The sequence below is a fragment of the Rhea americana genome, unplaced genomic scaffold, assembly GCF_003343005.1.
Source record: "Rhea americana isolate MKP2758 unplaced genomic scaffold, rheAme1 scaffold_151, whole genome shotgun sequence".
NCBI lineage: Eukaryota > Metazoa > Chordata > Aves > Rheiformes > Rheidae > Rhea > Rhea americana.
This window is the reverse complement of record NW_028185606.1, coordinates 1112750-1135126: the sequence shown is the minus strand read 5'-3', so window position 1 is coordinate 1135126 and position 22377 is coordinate 1112750. Positions and strand designations below refer to the sequence as shown.

General features: G+C 51.3%; 1 protein-coding gene across 1 annotated transcript in view; it reads right to left on the bottom strand.

Annotated features, from left to right (window-relative positions):
- The window catches only part of TNR (tenascin R), a 29326-nt gene that overhangs the window by 4532 nt on the left and 2417 nt on the right, over positions 1 to 22377 (bottom strand). Inside the window, exons 3-17 of the mRNA XM_085299693.1 lie at positions 22233 to 22370; positions 22038 to 22153; positions 19585 to 19735; positions 16122 to 16391; positions 13560 to 13745; positions 10838 to 10927; positions 10314 to 10577; positions 9285 to 9551; positions 8307 to 8426; positions 7876 to 8019; positions 7034 to 7153; positions 6415 to 6558; positions 5647 to 5777; positions 4348 to 4480; positions 1567 to 1718 (exon numbers count right to left, since the gene is read on the bottom strand). Coding sequence (XP_085155819.1) covers positions 1567 to 1718; positions 4348 to 4480; positions 5647 to 5777; positions 6415 to 6558; positions 7034 to 7153; positions 7876 to 8019; positions 8307 to 8426; positions 9285 to 9551; positions 10314 to 10577; positions 10838 to 10927; positions 13560 to 13745; positions 16122 to 16391; positions 19585 to 19735; positions 22038 to 22153; positions 22233 to 22370 — 2426 coding nt within the window. The remainder of the gene's footprint in view (positions 1 to 1566; positions 1719 to 4347; positions 4481 to 5646; positions 5778 to 6414; positions 6559 to 7033; positions 7154 to 7875; positions 8020 to 8306; positions 8427 to 9284; positions 9552 to 10313; positions 10578 to 10837; positions 10928 to 13559; positions 13746 to 16121; positions 16392 to 19584; positions 19736 to 22037; positions 22154 to 22232; positions 22371 to 22377) is intronic.

Sequence of the window (22377 nt, the reverse complement as noted above, 5' to 3'; positions counted from 1 at the left end):
CAAAAAATCACCCTTCAAACTTTTTGCTCGCCCCCAGACACAGTGATTCCAGTTTTCTAGAATGTGATTCTGGATTTAGCTGKCTCCTTCCGCAAGTCCTCTGGTGTGACAATCGAGGGGATAGTTTGGAGCAGAGTGAGATGGAGGTAAATTTGTGGGCTAAAAAAGATCTGTGCTAGAAATCAGCTTCTGAAGGATCCCCTCCCTTTTTMTTTTCCTTTTGCCTGCACATCTACTGAACTTGGTGTAATATATGTAACTGAGTGTTTGTGACACAAATAAAATCAAAGTGCCAGAGCACTCTTTACTTAAGTTGCCAGTCCATCTAAGTCAAGTTGAGCTGTGATTTTGCAATTCGACAGCAAAATGGGCATTTACCTCTAAAATGCTCCTGTGCAGATCCAATCCAGTTGATGCCTGACACCTTCCTATTGCAGGYAGTAAATATGAATCATTCACTTTGAAGGCTATTAGCCATTAATTTCATTTATAGAACAATAAATCAATTTCAGCTTCACTCRCAGATTTTGCTCCCCAAAAGCACGTCAAACATGTCAAATAAATCAAAGGCATTTCTCCAAGTGTAACTACTAGTGCTGGCGTGTGGGCTGTTCCCTATGGCATGGGAAATGAAGCGTGCAGCTCTAAGCCTGTTCCGATCCCGCCCGGTGYGGTGCTTTGCTCTGCCTGGCAGCTTTGCCGGATGGGGCAGCCTGCTGCCCTCGTTCGCCGTGGGCACACTCGGTGCCTTTGCTGGAGTCGCGGCCAGGCGTCTCGCCGCTGGGTTGTCCTCGTATCTCTCCAGTTAAGCAGGATGGGGCTTGCTCCATCCTTGGTGGGGACAAGGATTAGGAAAACCATGTTGCTACAGGAGGGAGTGTTGGTCATTAAGGAACCATCTCTGGTCCTGCTGCACTAGTGCCTCTGAGATAAAGCTGGGACTGCTGTGCTGCTTGATGTAGTRTCTATTACATGAGCCACGGACTGGGCCATGTTTTCTGTTGCTTTTCATGTGGAGAGCAGCGCAGAAGTGTGGCGGGCAGCTGTGACCGCAATGCTGGGGAGCAGACAGGAGCGAGGGCTGAGCGAGGGCAGACGGGAAGTGCTCTGCAGACCAGTTTGAGTGAGCACGATGCCACCCTGCCTCTCTAGGGACAACTTGTGCCCCCAGGAAAGATGTTGCTCGAATGACCAGGAGAGAGACTGAGGATTGAGAGGGTAGCCAACATGCAAGGAAAAGGCAGGTTTGGTAACTGCTCCTTCCTTTTGTGCTCCTGCTTCTAAGCCAGCCACAGCCTGAAGCAACGTTGAAAGGGTGAAGTGATGCCTGCTATCCCAGACGTTCCACCCTCCCTAGTTGCTGTTACTCCTTCTTGCCTTGAAATCATTGCAGCCTGCAGGTGGATGGTTGCTGCATGATCCTGCCGCTCCCGCCATCCCCTGAGAGCGATGGTATTGCCTTTGTGAAGGAAGGGGCCTTGGCATGACTGCTAAATCCCAGCAAGGAGGGAAGAAAGGTGCAGGGGCAAGGCCCCGTTTGGGTTACAGATCCGTGCAGCTACTTACGATCCACCCGCCTCCGTCCGTGGTCATGTCGCAGTACACCTGCACCCTCTGGCCGAGGTCRCCGTTGATGGAGATGGTGTAGACTCCACTCAGTGTGTCACCGTTCATCAGGTGCTGGGCGCAGTCCTGAGGATTAGCAAAGACACGACCGCCTGCGAAATTAAAGAAGCAAAGCTTAGGCAGGGGGAACCCCTTTTCCATGTGCCACAGAGGCCAGCCTCAGGCCCAGCTAGTTACAGTCCAGGAAGGGTCTAACTTGACTTCTGAATCCTGAGCTATTCTGAGAGGCAGTGGTAACTTTAAATCTTGGTCAAAGGCATCAGAGAATTTAATGAAGTAAATGTGTTTCATATATTAATTAATCTCTCATGTGTCCCTTATCGGAAAGGTGTGTGATAACATTGCTGTGAATGATGAGAAATKTCACTTCTTGGAAAATCTGTTGGCATAGCCTCTAAGCCCTGGGGTTTAAGCTGTCATCAGCATATTTGGACAGCCGTGAAGTACCAGAACCTGTTCTCCTCTCGGTATCACTAATTCTACATAAGTACGTGACTTCACTGACTCCAGAGGAATTTTCCTGATCCATGTCCTTGTAAATGATAGTAGACTTACACCAGGCTGACTGTCATTTGCAGATTGAGCAGGAATTAGGCCCCTGTGGCACTGAACGTAAGAGATTTGTTAGATACAGGTAGCCTGGGCTTCATGGCCATGTTCTAGTTGTCTTCTAATAAAGATACATTTTTATTCGGTGGTCTGAACTGCAGCGGATCTTAATCACGAGATCTCAGCACATTTCAGCAGTACTGAGAGTCTGGCTCTGGCTTCATTTTCTTTCTCATTTAGCACAAAAGGGAGATTTGTATCTTTTGTCTCTGCTGCCGCATCTGGATGGTGGGTAAATGWGTGCCGTTTTGAGAAACGTCTGATAACGATCTAAAGGGAGGCTGCAATTGCACCTCCAGAGGGTGAGAAGGGCAAGCTGTGGACATGCATCACAAATGCGAGGCACCCGGCAGCGTGGCTGGGCAAGAGTTCAGCCCGTGCGTTATTTTCCATTTGGGTATATTCCCCACCACTCTTCAAACCCTTGTGACGGGGAGACTCAGTGGTTGTCACTTTGTCCAAAGACTGAAGAGCCCTCCCTTTTTTTTTCCCTGTCTCCATGGTCTGCAATGCAAGGTCTAGTGAGACAGTGTTTGCATTTTCTAGTGTTAAACAAGGAAAACTGCTTCAAAGACAGCCACTTCAGACTCCCCAGAGCTCTGCAGAGATTGCTTGTTTCTTAATTTATATTCATATCTTTAAAAGCCAAGCAGACCTTGAAAGACATTTTCAACTGCTATAAATTATAAATACTGTATCTATTTCTTCCTTTTGTCCCATCTGTATACAGTTCCCCAAGAATCTTATGCAAACATGAAACAAAGAGGCAGAACTATTGATATGTCAGGAAGAATGAAAGAACTGCAGGATGTGTACTGTGAACATAAGGAAGCAAAGCATTTTAAATTAAGCTTGGCTTTTTTTTCCTCCTCAAACACTACTCCTTGTTCTGCAAAGTGCCCAAATACGCTATCAGTGTTAATTTAATCTGAGACCCTGTTTCCTAGCTAAGGGATTCTGGCTGCGGATTGCTTTGCCTTAGTGGTCGTTCCTGGAGGCTTCTGTTTCATAGATCTATGGGGTAGATGGGGAGAAACTGGTTTCCAGCTGATGTCCATCTTCACCTTTCAAGCAAATTAAACTCGTGTTCAGATGACGCGTCAGCTGGCGATAGCATCTTGAACACCGTCAAGGTCCAAAATTTTTGTTTAATGGAAACGGTGCTCTCATTGCCTGCCATCAGTGGGTTTTTGCTGTTTTATACTAGCTGAGAATCCAACCCTGTGCAATTTCATCTCTGACTCCAGAGCAACCTCAAAGATTACACGCATTTTTCCATCATCTGTCTGAACTGTACTAGCCTTATGTGCCCACATAAGAGGTGAGAACAACAGGAAAGCCTGTTCTATAGAAATATAAGAAAAGTGTCTTYTCCTTTTTGTTGACACAAATAGTGTCTATTATCTCTTAAAAGCAGGTGAAAAGACCTTTGCATGTAACCAGAATGGAAAAGTGTGTTCACAGCAGTTCTGAATCGAGCTCTGAGCACAGAGGGGAGGAATTTCAGCACACAGGAATGGACATCATCTTCAGGCTTCTTAGCGCTTTTGAAGTTCAGGAGAAATGTAATTGGATTTGGCCCTGAACAAAATGCACTCTATCTAAGTGCCTGGTCTTGCAAGACTTTTCAGAGAGGGTAGGGACTATATGCTTTCCACGCTCTCTAATGATGTGAATGGTTGCAAAGAATGGGGCAATAATGACATTTTCATGCAATCTTCAGTCTTGCTAGTTAAGTGCTCTGTCTGTAAGAGTTACAGTGGCTGTAGATACCAACCACTCGATTCATAAAGGAAACCACCTCTATGCCTTAGCAGGTCAGGACTTCTCTACAGTTGGCAGAGGGGAGAATATTGCTATAAGATAGTCATAAAATCAGTGGCACCACAGTCATGCAGCCGTAATGATTCCGCTTTGATGTGATTCTGCTGAAGTGGATGGAAATGCATTTGCTTCATAGTTGTGAGAGCTCAAACCTTGTCTACAAAGTGGGGAGACCAGCTGAGTTGCTCCCCACTCAATGCAAGAGCACTTCTGTTGGTAACAGTGGTTCGTGCTGCCAGCAGCATAGCTGGGCCTGCCTGGCTGAGAAGAGGTGGTATGAGTGCTCACCTGTGGTGAAGGTGGTGGAGGTGAAGCCACTCCGCATGGCGTTTTGGGCAGCCTGCAGGCGCACGGTGTACTCTGTTGTCTCCGAAAGCCCCTCCAGGCGGATCCAGGTGTCTTCGGCATCCACAATCAGCTCCTGTACATGGGTCCCAGAAAGAGGTAGATATCAAGAGCAACAGAAGAGAAAAGCATTGGGAAGCCTAAGGGGCAAACGAGGAGGAAAGGGAGCCAAAAACTAGATAGATCTCATCACCTTCATTTTACCAGTGGTTCAGTGAGGGTGAGGGACTGGGATCATGTTCTTTAAACATCAGCCAGAGAAAAGGCTGATGTGACGAGGCAAGGGAATATGGAGAGCTGCGTTGTATAATAGTAGTTCTGGGCCTTCACAGAATATGATACGATGTTGAAGGCCCAAATTACTTAAGACGGACTTCAGACCAGTGCAGAAAGCCAGCACGAAGTCCATGAACATACTTAGCCTTTGGGATGGTTTGGATAAGATAAAGATAGTTGGTTAGGAYACAAGGCTGAATTCCCTTTCCTAAAGATATAAATACTTGCAGTCAGTGTGCTTTATTTACTGACTCGAAATCTAAATGCCCTCAGTACAGGGCATGACAGATTGCCCAAGCACTGTAAGGAGCAGAGCTGGCCAAACCTGGTTATTGGCCGGTTTCAGCTCTGTTAATTTCTGTCACGTTAATTTTTCTGGTCTTCAGCTGATGCCACACAGCATTATATTGAACCCTTTCTGCAAAGTTGTTATTCTTTGGCCACTGTGAGTAAGTCATGCTGGCAATGGGAAACAGACAATTTGCAGTGACGTATTTCTGATAGTTTGGAGTAGTACTTCCAGACAGACAAGTATGGGCACACTCATTAAATAATCAAATATATTGTATTGCAAGATTAATTAGCTGTCTCTATCTATCTTCCTATTTGCAAGAAGGCCAAATAGCATCTCTAGCTGCCCTGTTTGCTGGGTAATTTTCTCCTGCCTCTGCTTGCTTGTGTTTTCATAGGATCTGAATTTCCCATGTTCCTGCAGACTTTCCAGGTATACCCTCTTCGTCCGGACTTGCAGGTGTGCATAAAAATTTGCCCTAGGCATTCTCTTCATGCTTTTTCGATTATTTATCTGAAGTAAATATTGTTTTGGAGAAAGCAGTGTCTGCTCTTCTGGTCTCCCTGGCTTAAGAAGCATTGCTCTTTTGCTTTTTAGAATTTTTCCTACTTGCTTCTCCCATGGTCGTGTTTTTCCTTGACTTGATGAGCCTCATTCTTTTTGAGAGAACTCACCTTACGGCTTCCATCAGTTGATCTGTAGGTCATGATGTAGTTCTCAATCTCTCCCATTGGAGGCATCCAGGACAGGAGGGCACTCCGTCGGGTGACTTCGCTTGCAGTCAGATTTGTTGGAGGGTCCAAAACTGCAAGGGTGGATAGGCACCCAAGGAAGTGCAAGTTCACACAAATGGTACCATTCAAGTCCGACAGAAGCAGCTCCCCAACTCAGTGAACTGGGATTCGACCTCACAACCCTGTGCTACAGCCAAAAGTTTGTCCTTGCCCTCAGTATCCAGGCTAGATCACCCACCCCCAACTTGGAAAAGAGCTCTGCAAACCCTCTAAATGTGCTCCTCTACCTGCACTCTCTCTGAAGGGTAATGGCTCTGAAATGCATGTGGTACAGGGTTTGTCAAGCCTCTTGGAAGCTAAATGGATTCTAATGCTCTTCAGGATATGGCTCTAGGCAAGAAAAAGACCTAGTCGAGGGTCTTCTCTTCTTAGGAAACCACATCTAGGGGWAATCAAAGAAAAGGATGGATGGATATTGAAAGAACATTTCCTATGAAAATGATGGCTTATACTTGTTGTCATAAGAATTCAGTTCTTGTGTCAGCCCCAAGCCATGCTATCTGGGTGTCCTTTTGCTACGTGGCTACCTGTACATCCACACATATGTAACGAGCTTTGATGGCTCAGCCTTTCTAGCTTCTTTTCTTTGGATGGACAAGTGACTAATGGCATGTAACAGTTGGAAGTGGAGGAGGTTATTGTACGTACGAGTTGTAAAGTTGGTACTGATGGTCTGGCTGGTGAAGGGCCCATTGGTAGCATACATGGTGACGGTGTAGGTGGTACTGGGCAGAAGGTCAGTCAGCTGGTACTCCTGGTTGACTCCATCCACGAGAATCGTTTCTCCTGTGACTGAAAGCCAAAGAAGATGGGTTAGGGTAAGGTGCTTTTGCTGGTTCTCTGAAATGTGTGGAAGGATATCATCTTATGAGCAAAAGCAATTACACTGCTGATCTACCATGAGCTGCTGCATGGCAGCTGAACTGTGGTGATGGTGTCTGATCTAAAGCATGGTCTTGTTTGTTGTTTCTGATGGAAGCAAGCTGAAATAAAATCCCTGGCAAATCTCACAGCTTGCTGGCACAGATAAACACAGAAATTTCTGTGTCACAGAATCATAGAATGGGTAAGGTTGGAAGGGACCTCTGGAGATCATCTAGTTCAACCTCCCTGCTCAAGCAGGGTCTCCTAGAGCATGTTAGACAGGCTTGCAGCAACAAGGACCCCCCCTTGCTGAAGCCCAGGCTTGAACCAGGGACCTTTAGATCTTCAGTCTAATGCTCTTCTAGCTCAGCTATTTTGGCCTCCCAAAGCCATTAGAGTATACCTGTGTAGTGGGTGAGGATGATGACGTAGTTCTCCACGTCCGATAGTGGTGAGTTCCACTGCAGCAGGGCCTCAGTGGGGGTGACGTTAGTGGCAGTGACACCCAAGGGGGCATCCATGGCTGCATAGGAAAGAGAGAGTCAGCAAGTCAGAGATTATCTGAATTCTGAACTTCATTCTGAAAAGACTTCTTGTGGCTGTTCCCAGGTTGTCTTCTGATCTGGCCCTAGCTCATGCTGATCAAGCACATATGTAATAATGGAACTTTTATTTCTGGCCTGGCTGAATATCAGAAGTGTCAGTAGTTTGCACTTCTCTGTTATCTCAGCTGGGCTTTTCCAAGGTTTTCCTGACATGCAGCCTAGGATGTTAGCATTTTTTTTAGGTTCTAAAGAGCCTTTTGATTAGGATGTTGATGACAGTCTGGAGATAGCAGAGGTTTAATTCTCGCAGAGGTTTAATTCTCTGTTTGTGTCAGGGCTCTGACAGTCTTTCCCCAGGGATTATTTATGAAAGTATGTGGTTCATTTAGGAAAGGTCATTATGGCTTCCGTTACCCAGTATCATGTCTCTGGCCTGCCTGTGCCTAGTACCTAGTAGATTTATCATTCCCCTGTGTGACAAGCCATGCATGTATGGGAAAGGCTTTACTTAGACGTATTTCAGAAGCCCACACTGGGGCCCCATGAGCCTAACTCATCATTTAGACRAGCTGTTTGGGGGATTATAGTTTAATGCAACTGTGGCTGCAAAGACACCCAGCTGGTGGGTCTGCCTGTTCAGCGCGAGGCTGGACATGGTGTTGTCATATCGTTGTCTCCCTGCTGGGGAGCTCCCTCCCACCTGTGTGCGCGATGAGGGAGGCCAGCTCGCTCTCCTCCCGGCCCCGCACGCTCTTCACAGTGATCTCATACTCCGTAGCGGGCTGCAGGCGGTGGAGGGTGTATTCGGTAGCATCGCGGGGGATCGCGGTGGTGTCCGTCCTCCCTGCAGGGGCAGAGCAAAGAGATTTGGCATTGTGGCATGGCTTGCCTTTCTGAGGCCACAGGAGATGCTCAGGAGGGGAGGGCAATGCCAGGCATCCCTTGGAGGCTGGTGCCGGGTGGCCTAAGTGAGTTTTATGCCTAAAAGTGCATCCCTGCACAGGGATGCTGGGAGGCTCCCTCTGGTTAGGGAGACCCGGTGGCTTGTTTCCAAACGGGGCTGGAGGCCRTCCAGGAGGGGTCTGCAGCAGTGTAGCTCAGAGCACAAGCGACRGTTGGCTGCACTCCTACCTTCTGCAGCTCGGTAGGATATTCTGTAGTGGTCAAAAGTGGCRATGGGAGGGCTCCAGTAGATGATCATGGAGTCCTGGGTCACGTTGCCCGCTCTGAGGTCCTTTGGAGCGTCGATCCCTGGGCAAGACAAAGCAGGACACAAAGGTGTCAGAGGCAGGCACAATCCCATCAGACTGCCTTTCTTGGTGTGGATAACTGCCTTCGTCTTGGAGCTTGGGCAGCCAGCACTGCACGAGGGTGTGAAGAGCCAGGGTCTGCCCTTTCCAGCTTTAGTGGCCAAGCTGGGCTGCAGCACTGGCACAGCGATGCGTTCGCTTGCTCCAAAACCAGCCCCAAATGAGGAAAGCTGTGCTTTAATCACTGGCTTGTGCTAAAGTTTGGAAGAGCAAAGCAGGCCCGCCAGCTTTTTAGGGGGCGAGGTAGGTTGAACTGCCTGTGGGACGATTTTAACATGGGTCTCTTGGCCATTGACGCTGCTGCCCCTGCTTCCCTGCCTGGCTTGGGTCCCAGCCCCAATGCCAGCCCTGCTGTGCGTGGTTGCGGCTGCTGTAGCTAAGCAAGGGAGACGATGCTGGTTTTTAAGGGGATTATGGAGCACAAGCTAAAAAGCAAATATGTTTTTTGGCTGAGGTGGGGATTCTGGGATTACGGGAGGATAAAATGCTTAATCCACTGGCATTGTTTTAGATTCTGTTGCCAGGTCAAAGAAGAGCCTCAGACAAAAGTGAGATGAAATGGTATATGAGTTCAGCATCTAGGGAAGCCTGAGGCAGGAGATGTGGTCATACAGCTTGTGAAATAGGACCTCAACCTACAATAAATCCCACAAAATGATTCCTAAGTCTGCCTGCATGAAAACAAATTGCCTTGTCAACTCCAACTTTGGCTGCTGGCTTCAAGCCACACATCTGCCTCTAGCCCTTCTTTGAACCGAGCCAGAGAGCCCTCAGTCTGGCATGGGGGTGGCTGCATTACCTGTAGTTACAGAGCCCACGATGGGCTCTGAACTGMTTGTGCCGTGCACGGCCACCAGCGACACCTGGTACTCGGTGGCCGGCTGCAGCCCCGTCAGGCTTGCGTGTCTCCTGGTGCCATCCAGTGTGAGCTGCTGTGCCTCCTCTTTGTCCTGTGGGCTGTAGTGCAGGATGAGGCGGTCAGCTGGTGGCGACGGGTCGCTCCAGGTGATGTTCACGCTGGAGGATGTCATGTGGGAGAAGTGCAGCTGGGTGATGGGCCGGACCCCTGCAAGCCAGAGAGGGGGAGATGCAAACCTGCTACTGTGAGGTGGCTGCGGCTGGGATTTGCCAGGGCGTATGTGCCCAGCGAAGGATCATATTGATTGGTAGATCAGACCCTGGCTGTTTCAGAGCACGGCTATATCTGCAGCATGATAATCTGCAGATCCTGACCTCCAGGTYGTACTAAGTACTCAAACTATAGTACCCTGGCTCTAGTCCAGGACATGTCAAACAGACGTAGCAAAATACCAGCTCTGGGGACTCTTCACTGATCCGAAACAATGTTGAGATCAAGAGAGGGGAAAAATGGGACTTTTCTCAGCTCTGCCAACAAAGCAGCTCTCTTCCCAGTGCTCTGTGGTGGGTAATGAGGTGCTGTCTGGGCTTTTCATGCTGAGAGGCTTGTGAGGCCCCTCAGTGCTTAGTTTCTCCTTGTTATGGGCAAGCAGGCTACCTGACCACAGAGGAGGACAGTGCAGGTTGGTGAGTCCCTCTTCCCCTGCCTCTTCCTTATGGGAGCCAACAACAAAACAGATGTGTTGAATGCTGATGGAAAGGGCTATGGGAGCCTGCTGGGCACCTAGGCTGGCCCACTTCTCCRGGCCATGGACTTGCTCTCGTGTGGATGAACTGCCACCTTATCACCGCTCTCATTCCCCTCACCATCCTGACAGTTCCTTTGCTAGGGATGTACCCCCCCCTGGCAGAAGTGGCAGCATGGTGGATTATGCCATGCTTGGCCCTGGCTCAGTTTGTCCTTCTGTACCTGTGAATGCATCCACAGTGGACTCCTGGCTCTGCTGGCGTCCCCGCTCAGCGATGATCGAGATGGTGTACTCTGTTCCAGGCTCCAGGTCTGAGAGGGTGAGCTGTGACCTGTCCTGGGGCACTGTCACTTCGGAGGCCATCCCTGAGGCCGGAGTAAAGGTGATGCGGTAGTGGTCAATGGGTCCCTTGGCCTGGGTCCAGGCCAGGGAGATGGACGTCTCTGTGGAGGCTGTCACCAGGAGGTCTCGGGGGCTGTCGAGCTCTGTGGAGGAGGCACGTAAGGTTTGGGTTGCAGGGTTTGAGGAGGCTCTGGCGGGAGCTAGGTGGTGCGGATGCATATACCCAAGTGCAAGCCATACTGAGTGGATGTCCGATCCCCTGTGGGGAGGGTGGYGAGGACAGCAACGCCTTGCCATGAGGGAGCGATACTTCGAAAGCAAGATTCAGCATGCTTTGGGTGAGGGGGAAGCATTTGCTCTGTGTGATRTTGGCCCATGATTTGCCATAATGCAGAAAACTCACCTGTCCTGGCGTTCATGGTGGCTGGCACACTCCGCTGGTTGTCCATGACRGCTGATATTCCAATGCCATACTCGGTCCCTGGCACCAGATCTACCAGCAGGTGCAAGGGAGACACAGAGAAAGCAGTGAGAGCAGTGTGCAGCTGGGCCGCTGCTGGGCTGTGAGCTCCTCGGCCTCCCCGCTCCCCCTTCGTCAGCAAGCATGTTGTGATAGCTCMAGCTAATCATCTCTAAACAGTGGAAGAGACGCTCTGAAGAGCATCAGGCAATGCTTTCAGAGATGGCTTGAAAGGAAGTTTCAGTGCCCAAGGGACCTAAATGCTGGCTACCAGAAACCAGCCCTGTCACTGAGGTGGGAAGGGGTTTTGGAGAAGGCTTTGGTGGGATGGGTGATCACCTCTGTCACCTTGGCCATGAGGCCATAACATTTCAGTATCCCTCTGCTCTGATTGCCTTTGGGGTTGAGTTTGCAGCTGCGCATTGTAACCACTGCTGAGACCTGCTAAGGTAGCGAAGCTGCCAGTAGAAGAGGTGAGGTGTGTTCCTAGTAGTTGGCAAGTCTCTGTGTGGGTTGTGTCTTGGTTTGAGCAAAAAAAAAAAAAAAATGTCCATGTTTTATACGCCCCACGTACACCTTTGACCAGGGAAATTGGATTATTCTAACTAAGGAAAAAAAAAGCAATTTTTAAAATTTGTTGCTGAGATATGCTGTAATTGCCTGCATTGAGACAGAAATTGTGTGTGTGAGTGAAAGCARGCTGAGATAGGAATGACCAAGTAACTGAATTTGTTTCCAAAGCAATTCAACATCAAATACTGTCACAGGGTTGGTTTCTTGAATAAAATAAGTTATGCAGAGTAAATGAAATGCACATTAATTAATAAAGGCACGGTCTTTCTGGGAGCTGAATCAAACATGTTCTTTGTGGTTGACATATTCTGCAATTCCCGCCTCAAGGGAGACGGAAATCTAGCTAATCTAGCTAATTTCCTGAGCACCTATTGCTGATCATTATTTTATCTTAGCGGAGTATCTCCTGGGTTTGTCTGTCACTTCTGTTTGGCTCCTGATGGCTTTATTTCTCTCCTGCCTGCGCATTATTGATCTCTCCCATCGGGTTAGAAAAAGCTATAAAAACCCACCGGCAGAGCAAAGCTCGTTTCCACCGAGACGGCCCTGCCGTAGCCCAGCACGGGAGCCTCACCCCGCAACGGTCTCCTCCTCCCGCCTTGCACCCAAAACACACGTGCCTCATCGCACGAGACTTTCTCTCGCTGGCTGGCGCTGGAAGGACRAGGCGAGGCAGAGACGGCAAACGGAGCCAGCAAAAGGAGCTGGCGCTGGCTTTTACCCCGCGGGTGCGGGGAGCCCCTCCGAGGCGCTCTGYGCCAGCCGCCCGTGAGGACGCCTCCCAGGAGAGGTGCCCCAGCGTGGAAGCAGGGGCATTTCTCAGTGGGGTTTTGCGTGGGCTGGGAGGGACGAAGGCGGCGTGGGGAAGACCCCGGGCAAGGGTCTGACCGAGGGCGGCTGCTGTCGTTTGGCTTGCAAAACTCCAGCCCTGCTTTTGCATCTCTGCGAAGCGAGGAGAGATTTGCATCTTTGGAGAGCCGCCCAGCGCCCCCTCGGAGCTCAGCGCCACCTCCCCGGGCCGGCGGCGCCCCGACCGCGCTGCCCTGCGCCTGCTGCCGCTCTCCTCCCYGCCCCCCTTCCCGGGCTTGCCTTCGTCCCAGGCCCGGGGTGCAACGGGCTGCGGGTTCCCCAGGCTCAGAGGAGGCGTTGTGCTGCTCTCCACCTCCGTGCTGGCGGGCTGCCGCGGAGCCGCTAAACAGCTGCTAGGGCCAGCGGCGGAAAAAGGGAGGCCTTCAAGTCAAATTTAAGGGATTTCTCTTTTAGCAGGGTGGTATTTCTCTGCCGTAATAAGAATTTTTTGTTTGTTTGTTTATTATACAGCACCCTGGGAGCGAGAAGCAATGCACTTAGATGATGATGATGATGATGATGGAAAACAAGCACTATATAAAAATCAGTTACAGCTACCGATTAAGCCTCCGTGTCTCTGGAGCTGAGGCATGTAATGGAAGAGCAGCTAAATACCGAGGGGAATAGAGTCATTACAGAGAGCACTAAAGGACAGCACTATCTATGAACATGTTGTTAACACGGTCCAGGGGGATTTTGCTTAACACCGCCTGAGATTGGCAGTGGCGGGGAAGCGTCTGGAGCACGGCGTGTAATTCCAGCCTCTGCAGCGCCTAAACGTCGCCAATAACGGGGCACGCGCTGAAAAACAGGATTCCCCCGATCCAAAGGGCTTTGTGCCTCATTTGGAAAAGGGTAACGAACTTGAGGATCCTGGCTTCCTAACGGCGCGATATGGGATACCTGGGTTTGGGGCTCTTTCCCATTAAAGCGACTTTCAGATTTCTTCCGTGCTTATGTAGACAGTGCTCTGGGATGAGCAACAGCAGTGTACTTCCAGCCCAAATCCGCCTGGACCACAGAAATGCTACTTTTTTTTTGGGGGGGGGGGGGGAGGAGGGGAAGAGAGAGGGAAATAATACTGTTTGCAGATCAACCTAAAACACCTTCCTTCTGCTATTTCTCCCTTTGTTCTCCAGCAGCTCTAGCTGGGACGTCCCAGGCGCTCAGATGGGACCTGCTGGAGATGCTGCACGGGGTTCCTACCACCCAAACCTGACCTCTGCAGGAGGAGGGAGCCTACCTGTGAGGGTGGCCCTGGTTGCTGGGCCGCTGTCGCGGGGCACCAGCACTTCGTGGTACTGCTCCCCGGCCAGGGTGCTGTAGACCACGCGGTAGCTGTGCACCTCGGCCTCGCTGTTGTCCCAGGTGAGCTCGAGGCTGGCCGCCGTCCGGGCGCCCACGCGCAGGTTCTTGGGGGCATCGATCTCTGTGCGACACAAGGGACAGAGGCACCGGCTCAGCGCGGCCGCGGCCGAGCCTGGCTCCCGTGGCGAGGAGCTGCCAAGGGTTTCATCAGGGTGGATGTGACACCGGTGCAGTCACAGCATTCCTCAGTGGGTTGTTCCTGGAGCTAATGATGAATTATTTACAGAAGAAAAGTATTATTTCTTCCTATTTTGCAGCGAGGGAAACTGAGGCACCATGCAAAAGARGGGGAAAGGGGGCTCTGCAGCAGCCAAGCGCTGAACGGAGCTCCTGTGAATTTTGATGGGGTAGCTTGGAAGACCTTGAGCTTCTTTACGGGCTCCTTCGCGTTCCAAGGTTGTTCAGGCTGACGCTGCGCCGTGTTTATCAGCACTGCTAAGGCTGTGTGTACCAAATCTACGTGGACTTGCACAACGCATCTCTCCTGCGAGCTGCAGATCTGTGCAGGCATCACTGCAAGACAGGATCTGGCTGCTGCTGAATGCTAGGAGGCAGGGGTAATTACTGTTCTTCTCTGGATCCGATTTTTATGGGGGAATTTTTTATGTTGTCTTTTAGAAATAAAGCAAGGAAGGCCAACTCAGCAAATCARTTGCAGTGAAATTCACGTTATAAATATATATCTGTATAGAGATATATATGTACACACACAACTCACACACTACAGTTATTGTAATGGAAGCCTAGTATCCACTAGTAATGTACATGGCAGGTAATTTATATACCATAAAATAGCACTGAAATATGCTCTCTACTTCCTCCTTTATAGCATGGTAAATTAAACCTGGTAGCTATCTGCAGGCTTAACATTAATTAAAGTTTTACTGACCAGTTAGAGTATTCATATAAGATATAAAATAAGATAACCACATTTTTAACTGTGTTGCTTTCAGGTGCTCGACCGCAGGTTTCTCAGGTGATGCATCTGCCTTGGCTCCGGCAGCTGAGCAAGTACAGGAGCGACCATCTTTTTAAAATCAAGCCTTTCGGCCCTAAAGAAGGTCCCTGACTTCTCTCCAAGTACTACATTTCCCACAGTTTTGGTGCAYTGAAAATTGCATGGTCATCTACAGGCGTTATTAAGGGCACGGCTTCTGGTTTTTAAAGTTTGGCCACAGGCTCCGGCCTAGTTGAGGGCCTCAGTGTTCACTGAAGCTGGTGGGAGCTCCACGTGCTGCTGGCCAGGACCTCGTCCCCGTGGGAGCCCGCAGGCAGCTGGATGCTGCGCTGGGAGGTGGCTGAGCCAGGACTCGCCCTCAGACTGACACCTCAGCTCGCGTATTTGAGCCAGTCACCTAAACGCTGGCATCTGGAGTTGTCTGAGATGCCCCGGGGCAATGTGAGAGATCTCCATGGGGCAGAGGATGTAGCARGGACTGTGGCACTAGAGGTTTAGGTTTAGGTAGCTGAACAGGAGCTTAGTAAGCGGTGGCTGATGGACAGAGGACACTTCAGCTGCCAAGCAAGCAGCTTTCTGCTTTAGAGTGAGCTGCATCTCTCGTTCACTTTATTGATTTGCTTTGTAATGGGATCTGAGACACCTTAATTTGGACCTGAATCTTAACTTTGATGTTCTCCTTGTGCTACTATCTCCTTCTGTTACAGCAGATGAAACTTCAGCTCTTTTGGTTTTTTTTTTGGGGGGGGGAGCTTGCTAAAGCACAGGCAGATTTGAACACCTCTCAGTCTGGCGCAACCTTGATTTGGATCCAGCTATGCAAACGCACGCCCTCGTTAAAGGCCAACCCATCTGCAGTTTGCAGCAGCGCGCGTCTCCGCCTCGCCGAGGTGCGCTCGCGCAGCGGCGAGCCCCGCGGGGCAGCGCTGGCTCGGCTCCACTCATCGCTAGAGGTGCAGTCCGACTTACACCCGCGGAGACTCTGACTCGTGCTGCAGTGTTTATGCTCTGCAGAGTCGGGATGAGTTTTTAATCCTCACAAACAATTTGCTAGTAGAACAGAAAAACAAATGCTTGCAGATAGGAAGGCACTGGCTGGAGCTGAACCTTTTCAATGTTGATAATTGCTGCTATACTGCAGGCAAAAATGTACAGGCGGCTTTTGCACAGGTCTGCTAGACAGGAAAAATCCTTAGCCAGAGCAGTATTTACCCTGGAGCTGGGCAGAAGCAGAGCTCACGCAGTGAGTCACCGTGCGGCGGACCTATTTCAAGGGCTATCACAAGACAGGGTCTCGTGGAGGCTGGGGATGTTTGCTCAAGGGCAAAGCTGGGTGGCAGCAGGGAAGAGCTGCACCGCCTTCCCCGCACCTTGGTTTAGGCAGGCTCCAAGCGAGCCGGCCCCACTCCCTTTCCAGGGCGACGAAGGGTAGTGAGACTCTGGGTTTGAAAACCGGTGAATCGGTCCGCGGCCGGCTACCTGTGGTGAAGTGGGTGAGGGCGGCGTCGCTCTCGTTGGTGCCTCGCAGGCCGCTCACGGCCACCTCGTAGCGGGAGCCCGGGCGCAGGGCCTGCAGGGAGTACTGGCTCAGCGGGGGCTGCAGGCGGAAGGTGGTCTTCCCTCCCTCCCCGTTCACCAGCCCGTACTTCAGCAGGATGGCGTCCACCTTGGCGCGCGGCGGCGTCCACTCCACGAAGGCCACGGTGTCGGAGACGTCCCGCACCAGGATCTGGGTTGGACCATCAATTACTGGAGGGGAGAGACACGGGCGGTGGTCAGAAAAGGAGGCATGGGGAGGGCAGCAGCAGCCCAATGTTGTAGGGCTGGCCAGCTGGGCCTTGCCAAGTTGCCCAGGGGGTTGGCTCGTGGTGGGCTTCCCAGTCCTTTAACCCAACCTCACAGCTCTGCTCTGAGCCCTCTCCGCTTTATCTACATCTCTCTTGAACTGTGGATACCAGACCTTTCCYGTCAATTCCTGCTACAGCTATAATACAGCTTGTGTCCTTGTCTGGAGCTGTTCATTGGCAGCAAGTCCTCTCTGGCTTTTTCAGGCAGCACCTCCCAGGACAACATCTTTACATCTGACTGTGGTCCACGGTCTGTGTTCCTAGACGAATGCTCACAGTTTGGGGTGTGTTAAAATACACATAGTTTTCGCATGCCCAGCTCTTCAAGCCATTCAAATTGTTCTTTATTGATGATTCCCTTATAGCTGACTTACTCTTTCCCTAGCCTTTCTATCATTGGCAAAATTTATCAGCAATGATTTTCTGTCTTTTGAAAGGCACTGACAATGTGTTAAATACTCTGAGGCCGAGAACTGATCCAAACGATCAAGAAGTGAGGAGGAACATCTCTAGAAATGTTCCTGCTCTGGTGCCAATTCCTAGTTTGTAGCTGAGCTGCGAGATATCTCGGTGAGCTAGCCAGCTCTTAATATCCTGACAGCTTTTGAAATATTAGCATGGAGAAGACAGGAGAAAATGGCAGTTGCTTTTGTGACTCTTTAGAATGATCTGGGAACGACAGTAGGTGTCGACCAAGCCTCTTCAAAAAAAGGGATTTTTAGCTAAAGTGCTTGTGCTGGGCATCTCCTGAGCGCTGCTCCTTCTCTTGCTGCCTTTACTTCTTTCTCCTTGGCCTCAAACTCCCATGAGACATTTCAACATTTSAGTTTTCTTTTTTAGAGAAATGGAGTCTTTCCTGCTCTGCATCACCAAAAGCTAAGCCTCTGAAAAAAGTGGGCTCAAAGTTGATCGAGTGATGCTTTGAGTCCAACAGCATCTCAAAGTCTTAACTGTTTCAATAACCGAAAGGGGGCAAATGCTTGGCCGTTGCTCATGTACTCCGTTCATTAACATGCAAAACCTACTGGGCAGCCAGTTTCATGACTTACTTACTTTCTGTCCAGGCATTTGTGGTCTATTTTCCACATTTTCATTGTATGGTGATTTCTTGCACTTGTGACAGCTTATATGATGACAAGGTGAGGAAAAAACACACTGGTCTTGTAATTCAGGTTATTCTGAATGCAGGTACAGCTCATTTATTTTATATATTAAAAATGTCATTTTGTAATAAGTATGTGCTCTATCTCAGGATGGGAAGATCCCGGGGGTGAAGTGCCTGGATAGGTAAGAGACAGGTTTAGGAAATAAGTGTGGGGAAATTGGGGCARCTGGGGGTCTGGGAAAGAAACTGCAGTGGAAAAGTGAGGAGTACTGGAAAGCAGCGTGTTTGGGGTGCAAAGCAATGGGGTAGGAGCCAGGTGTCCAACACAGCCAGGGCCAGATACCTCTTGAATCTCCAATTCCCCATCATTGAGGTAGTGCTGGAGAGCACAAAGGGCTACTAACGAGCTGCTGGCAAGCTGCGTGGCATGAAACTGCTCCTTCCCTGCTGGATCCCATCTCCCAGCACAGAGTGCTGAGAGCAAACAAGAATGCTGGGGCCAAACCTGCGGCAGAGAGGATAGTGCTGGATGCCTTCTGGAGCGAAGAGCTAGGGTCCTGCCTGGCTAGCGGCACTTCTTTACAAAGGTAAATCATTGAGCTCGACGTATTAGCCTTCTCCTTTTCCTTTTCTTTTCGGGAAAGGGAAAGGAAGATTTTGCTTGACCAGGAGATGTCTCTGTTAAGCCACGCGGAGCTGAGCATAGAGGCAAAGCAGTAGGACAGGACTGTGTCAAGGAAGCTAAAATCCGCAGCGAGCTGCCAAGGGCTGCTGCTGGTGGCTAAACCCTCCCCTTCGCTCTGTTAGGCTCTCCGCGGGCTCGGAGACGGCCCCTGCCTCTGGTGAGCCTCAAATTAGCAGCCTGAAGAGAACAGCACCTCGTTATAACCTTCCAGGAGCTATTTAAATGCCGTTTCCGTTTGCAACAGCTTGGATGGAGGTAGACGGCTGCCCGGCTGCCAAGTCAGATTGCAGCAGATTTGGCATGGAGAGCCTCTTCTGCGTGGTGGCTATGCGCTGTGCCCATCACCGGATTCCCTCCAGTGAGGAAAGGACCCAGTCCTCTTGCACTTGCTGAATTTCATCTAGTCARTGGGGTGGACAAGTAACCAGCCAAACAAATTGGTTAGGAGGGGAGGTGATGCTGTTTCTGGCTCTGTGCCCCACTGCCTAATTTGACAGAATTGGTGAGAGTAGAGGGCATTTAGTGGCACAAAAACAGGTGGGAATTTTAATCTCTCTGTTATTTGAGTAGGCAGCACCTTTACAGAGATGCTTCTTGGGGGCGTCCAGCCTGAAATGCACCTCAGGCGAGATTATGGGAGAAAAAGAATTTATCTGGATGCATAATAATAGCTGACCAGTGCCTTCACTCACAACCCCATTAACCGCACCACCGTTTCTTCTATGCCAGCGGTAATTTGAGAGGCAGCGTGACAAAATGCTACACGAGAAAGCTGTTGCCRCGAGGCATCTCTGGCATTTGGGCTATTCAGCTAAGCCCCCAAAATTCAGGCTGTTTGACTAAAGGAAACCACCTTTCTGCATTTGGTGCTCTGACCGCCAGGTGCTGGCAGGTTTTGTGGCCCCAGCCCGTCTTGTTAGAGGGTTTTGGGCTTGGAGCCGAGTTCGATGCAGGAGGGCTGCGATTTCTGCGATTATTGTGTGCTTGGGTGGAGTGCTGCTGGCTCGCCTGACCGTGGCGTGGGGCAGAGGACGCAGCTCAGGGGCTATTTGCCTTGGTCCAGTAAATGTAGTATTGCCCGTTACCGCTGGTGGAGAGGGCGCTTCGGGAGGCGATCAGACCACCCATTTCAAGCCACCACAGAACCCCAAACCAGTGTCTTTTCAAGGATGATTAAAAAAAATATCTCTGCTTAAGGCGAGTTTCCCTAGTTTTACCCCTGCTGGARGAATGCCAGATGAGAGGGGGACGYAACCAGGCTCTTATTYTGGGGAGCTGGGCCCGTGGGGGCCRGGGGTCACTCACAGGTGGAGACGCTGTCGGACGCGGGGGGGCTCCTGGCTTGCTCCTTGAGGGCCACCACGGTGACCGTGTACTCCTCACCCGGCTTCAGGCCCGTCTGGTTGAAGGTGGTGACGCTGCTGGGGAGCTGCGCGATCACGCCGCCTTCGTTGTTCTGCGGGGGGACAAACGAGCRTCGGCGATTAGCAGCACCTAATGGAGGCGCAAGAGCGGGAGAGCTTTTGGGGGCACTGCTGGCATGCACAGGCGGGGACCCGGCGGGGCTCGGGAGCACCCCGCCTGCTCCCCATCGGAGGAGGAACAGGCTCCTCCACCCTGACCCCAGCACCCGGCACTTCCCGCCTCGGTTCACAGGCTTGCAGAAATCTGGCACCCACCAAGTGCCGAGCACCCAGGTTTTTGGTCTGAAGAACCCTCCCCATCCCCCATCTCTCCACCCTGCCATGCGGTATTTTGCCGCCTGTGCATTATGTTGGCAGCTGGTTGCCTCCAGAAGAGACAAGGTAATAAAATCGGAGCCTGGGCTAGTCTCCCTTTGCCTCTGCAGCTGCTATTCTGGTGCCAGGAGCCTCCTGTGGTTTGTACAYTGGTATGAAACTGTAAGGTCTTTATTTTGACATACACTGCTTTTTAAGTATCTTTATTAAATTCATTATACTTCATGTTTTTTGCTCTGAAAAACATAAGTCTTTAAGCAATTGCAAATGTCACCTTTCCTGCCAATGTTTGGACAATGGATCTTTTCTCTCTGCTGTCTTCACTAATAATATACTAAACAAATCTTTGCACATAGCTTTCAATTCGTATTCTTCTCTGTTCTCTCTAAACAGGAAATCTTCCATTTCACCCCTCAATTGCCATTTTACCTTCGCTAATTTTCCCTCCTAAGCCTTTCACTGCTCCATCTTTGCACCCCGCCGCACGGAGCCGCTCTCACTACCGCCAAGCTTCTCGTGCTGGTTTTCTCTTCGCTCTCCCTTTTCCTTTCTCGGCCTGTGAGCAAACACGCGCTCGCCGACGTAGCCGGCCTCTCGCCCCGTTTTCGGGAGGGTGGAGCGCTTGTGCTTTTGCTTAGACGGGAGCCGCGAGAGTAATGCGAGAGCACGCACCTGGTCTTCCCCGCTCTTGGACTAGCTTTTGCTTTTATTTGGGGGTGCGGCAACGAAAAGAGGCAGCTCAGCTCTGGCTGGAGCGAGCTTTGCTTCCAGGGAGGTAGAAAGCCAGCACCCTCTGCCTTGTTTTAGGAGGAAAGGCGGTGGGATACAGGAGGCCTTCAGCCGCGGGTGCGTGGGCGTCCGAGCGCAACCGGGTCTTGCAATGTAGGCGCAGGCGCTTCGCCGACGGATGCCCCCAGACTTAAACGCCCCCCGAGCTACGTCCCTTTGCACCGCCTGAAATCCTGCAGCCCTGGAGCAGCTGTCCTTTGGCACTTTGTTTCCCTGCTTAAGCGCTGAAATGCTTGGGTTGGTTTTGAGAGTTTTAAGAGGACCTTTTCCCATCTTTTAAATCTCAGATTTGTCCCGAAAAAGATTGATTTGAGATGGGCTGAAACGTTCACCGCCACAGCAAGGAAAGCCGTTAGGAAGCCAGAAGGGCGGGGAGAAAATGTCCGCACGGTTATTTTGCTTTTCTTGCGGGGGACCAGGCCCTCGGGGCCCCGCCGGCGGGGTCCGCGCGGCCGCCCGAGGGGCGAGATCGGCCGTAACGAGGGAGCGGCCCGGGGCGGGAGCCTGCTTCCACCACCGCGCTGGGCCGAAACGCCGATTTAACCACCGACCCGCGCCGGGGGCACCCGGTAAAGATTAATTTGTGAGTACCGGGGAAAAATTTTGACGTGGCTAAGCCGAAAGCACCGGGGACCTTTCCATTAGCTGGGCTCGTTGTTTAGTATTTTATCCTGACAGCGAATGAAAATTTCCTCTGGGTTCACAACGGCCACGCGGGAGCTTCGACTTTGGAGGAAATTTTCTGTGTGGGTCTAAAATTACACTGCGATCATTCCAGCCCCCCCTTTTTTTTCTTGGAAAGCGAAGCAGGGAACGAGCTATTTCAAGCTCTCGTTTGGTAGTCCTCCTGATTGCACTTTTACAGTTAAGAGCTTTCGAAACTTTCGGGCCAGGTTCTGCCGTTCTCAGAGCTGCCCTTTGCTGCAGCGAGGACGCTGCGCGCCTGAGAAGGGCCCAGCGGAGCCCTTAGTCAGCGGTTCTTTTACTGCCGGGGATTGAGCGCTCTTGTGAAGAGGCTCCGTATACAGCTGGAAGCTGCACTTAGGGCTAAACGCTGTGGAAATTATGTATACGGGGGAAATACTTGATGTACGGATTCTGTTACCAGTGYGGAGAAAACACGCGGTATTTGACGGCAACGTCTTCTCGATGTGCGGGAAGAAGGGGTGAGGAGGAGGAGGAGGGGGAGGAGGAGCGGGAGGAAGGACGTGGCCGCGCCGCCGGCCTTACCTTGGGGGTGAAGCTGATCTCCCAGCCGTCGAAAGGGAAGGAGAAGGGCTCCCACTGCACCTCGGCGGTGGTCTCCGTGACGGTCCTGAACGCGAGCCCCCGCGGCGTGGCGAGCTCTGCGAGGGGGCAGCGCCGTGAGCCCCCCGGGCGCCCGCGGGGCCCGGCCGCCGTCCCCCCGCCGCCGCCGGTACTTACTGGTGGTCGCCCTGGCGGTGGCGGGGGCGCTGAGGACGTCGCCGAGCACGGCGTAGACGCTGAGGTTGTACGTCAGGCCGGGCTCCAGCGGCCGGACGGTGACGGCGCCGCGGTCGCCGGGCACCCGCTGCTGCAGCCGGCCGCC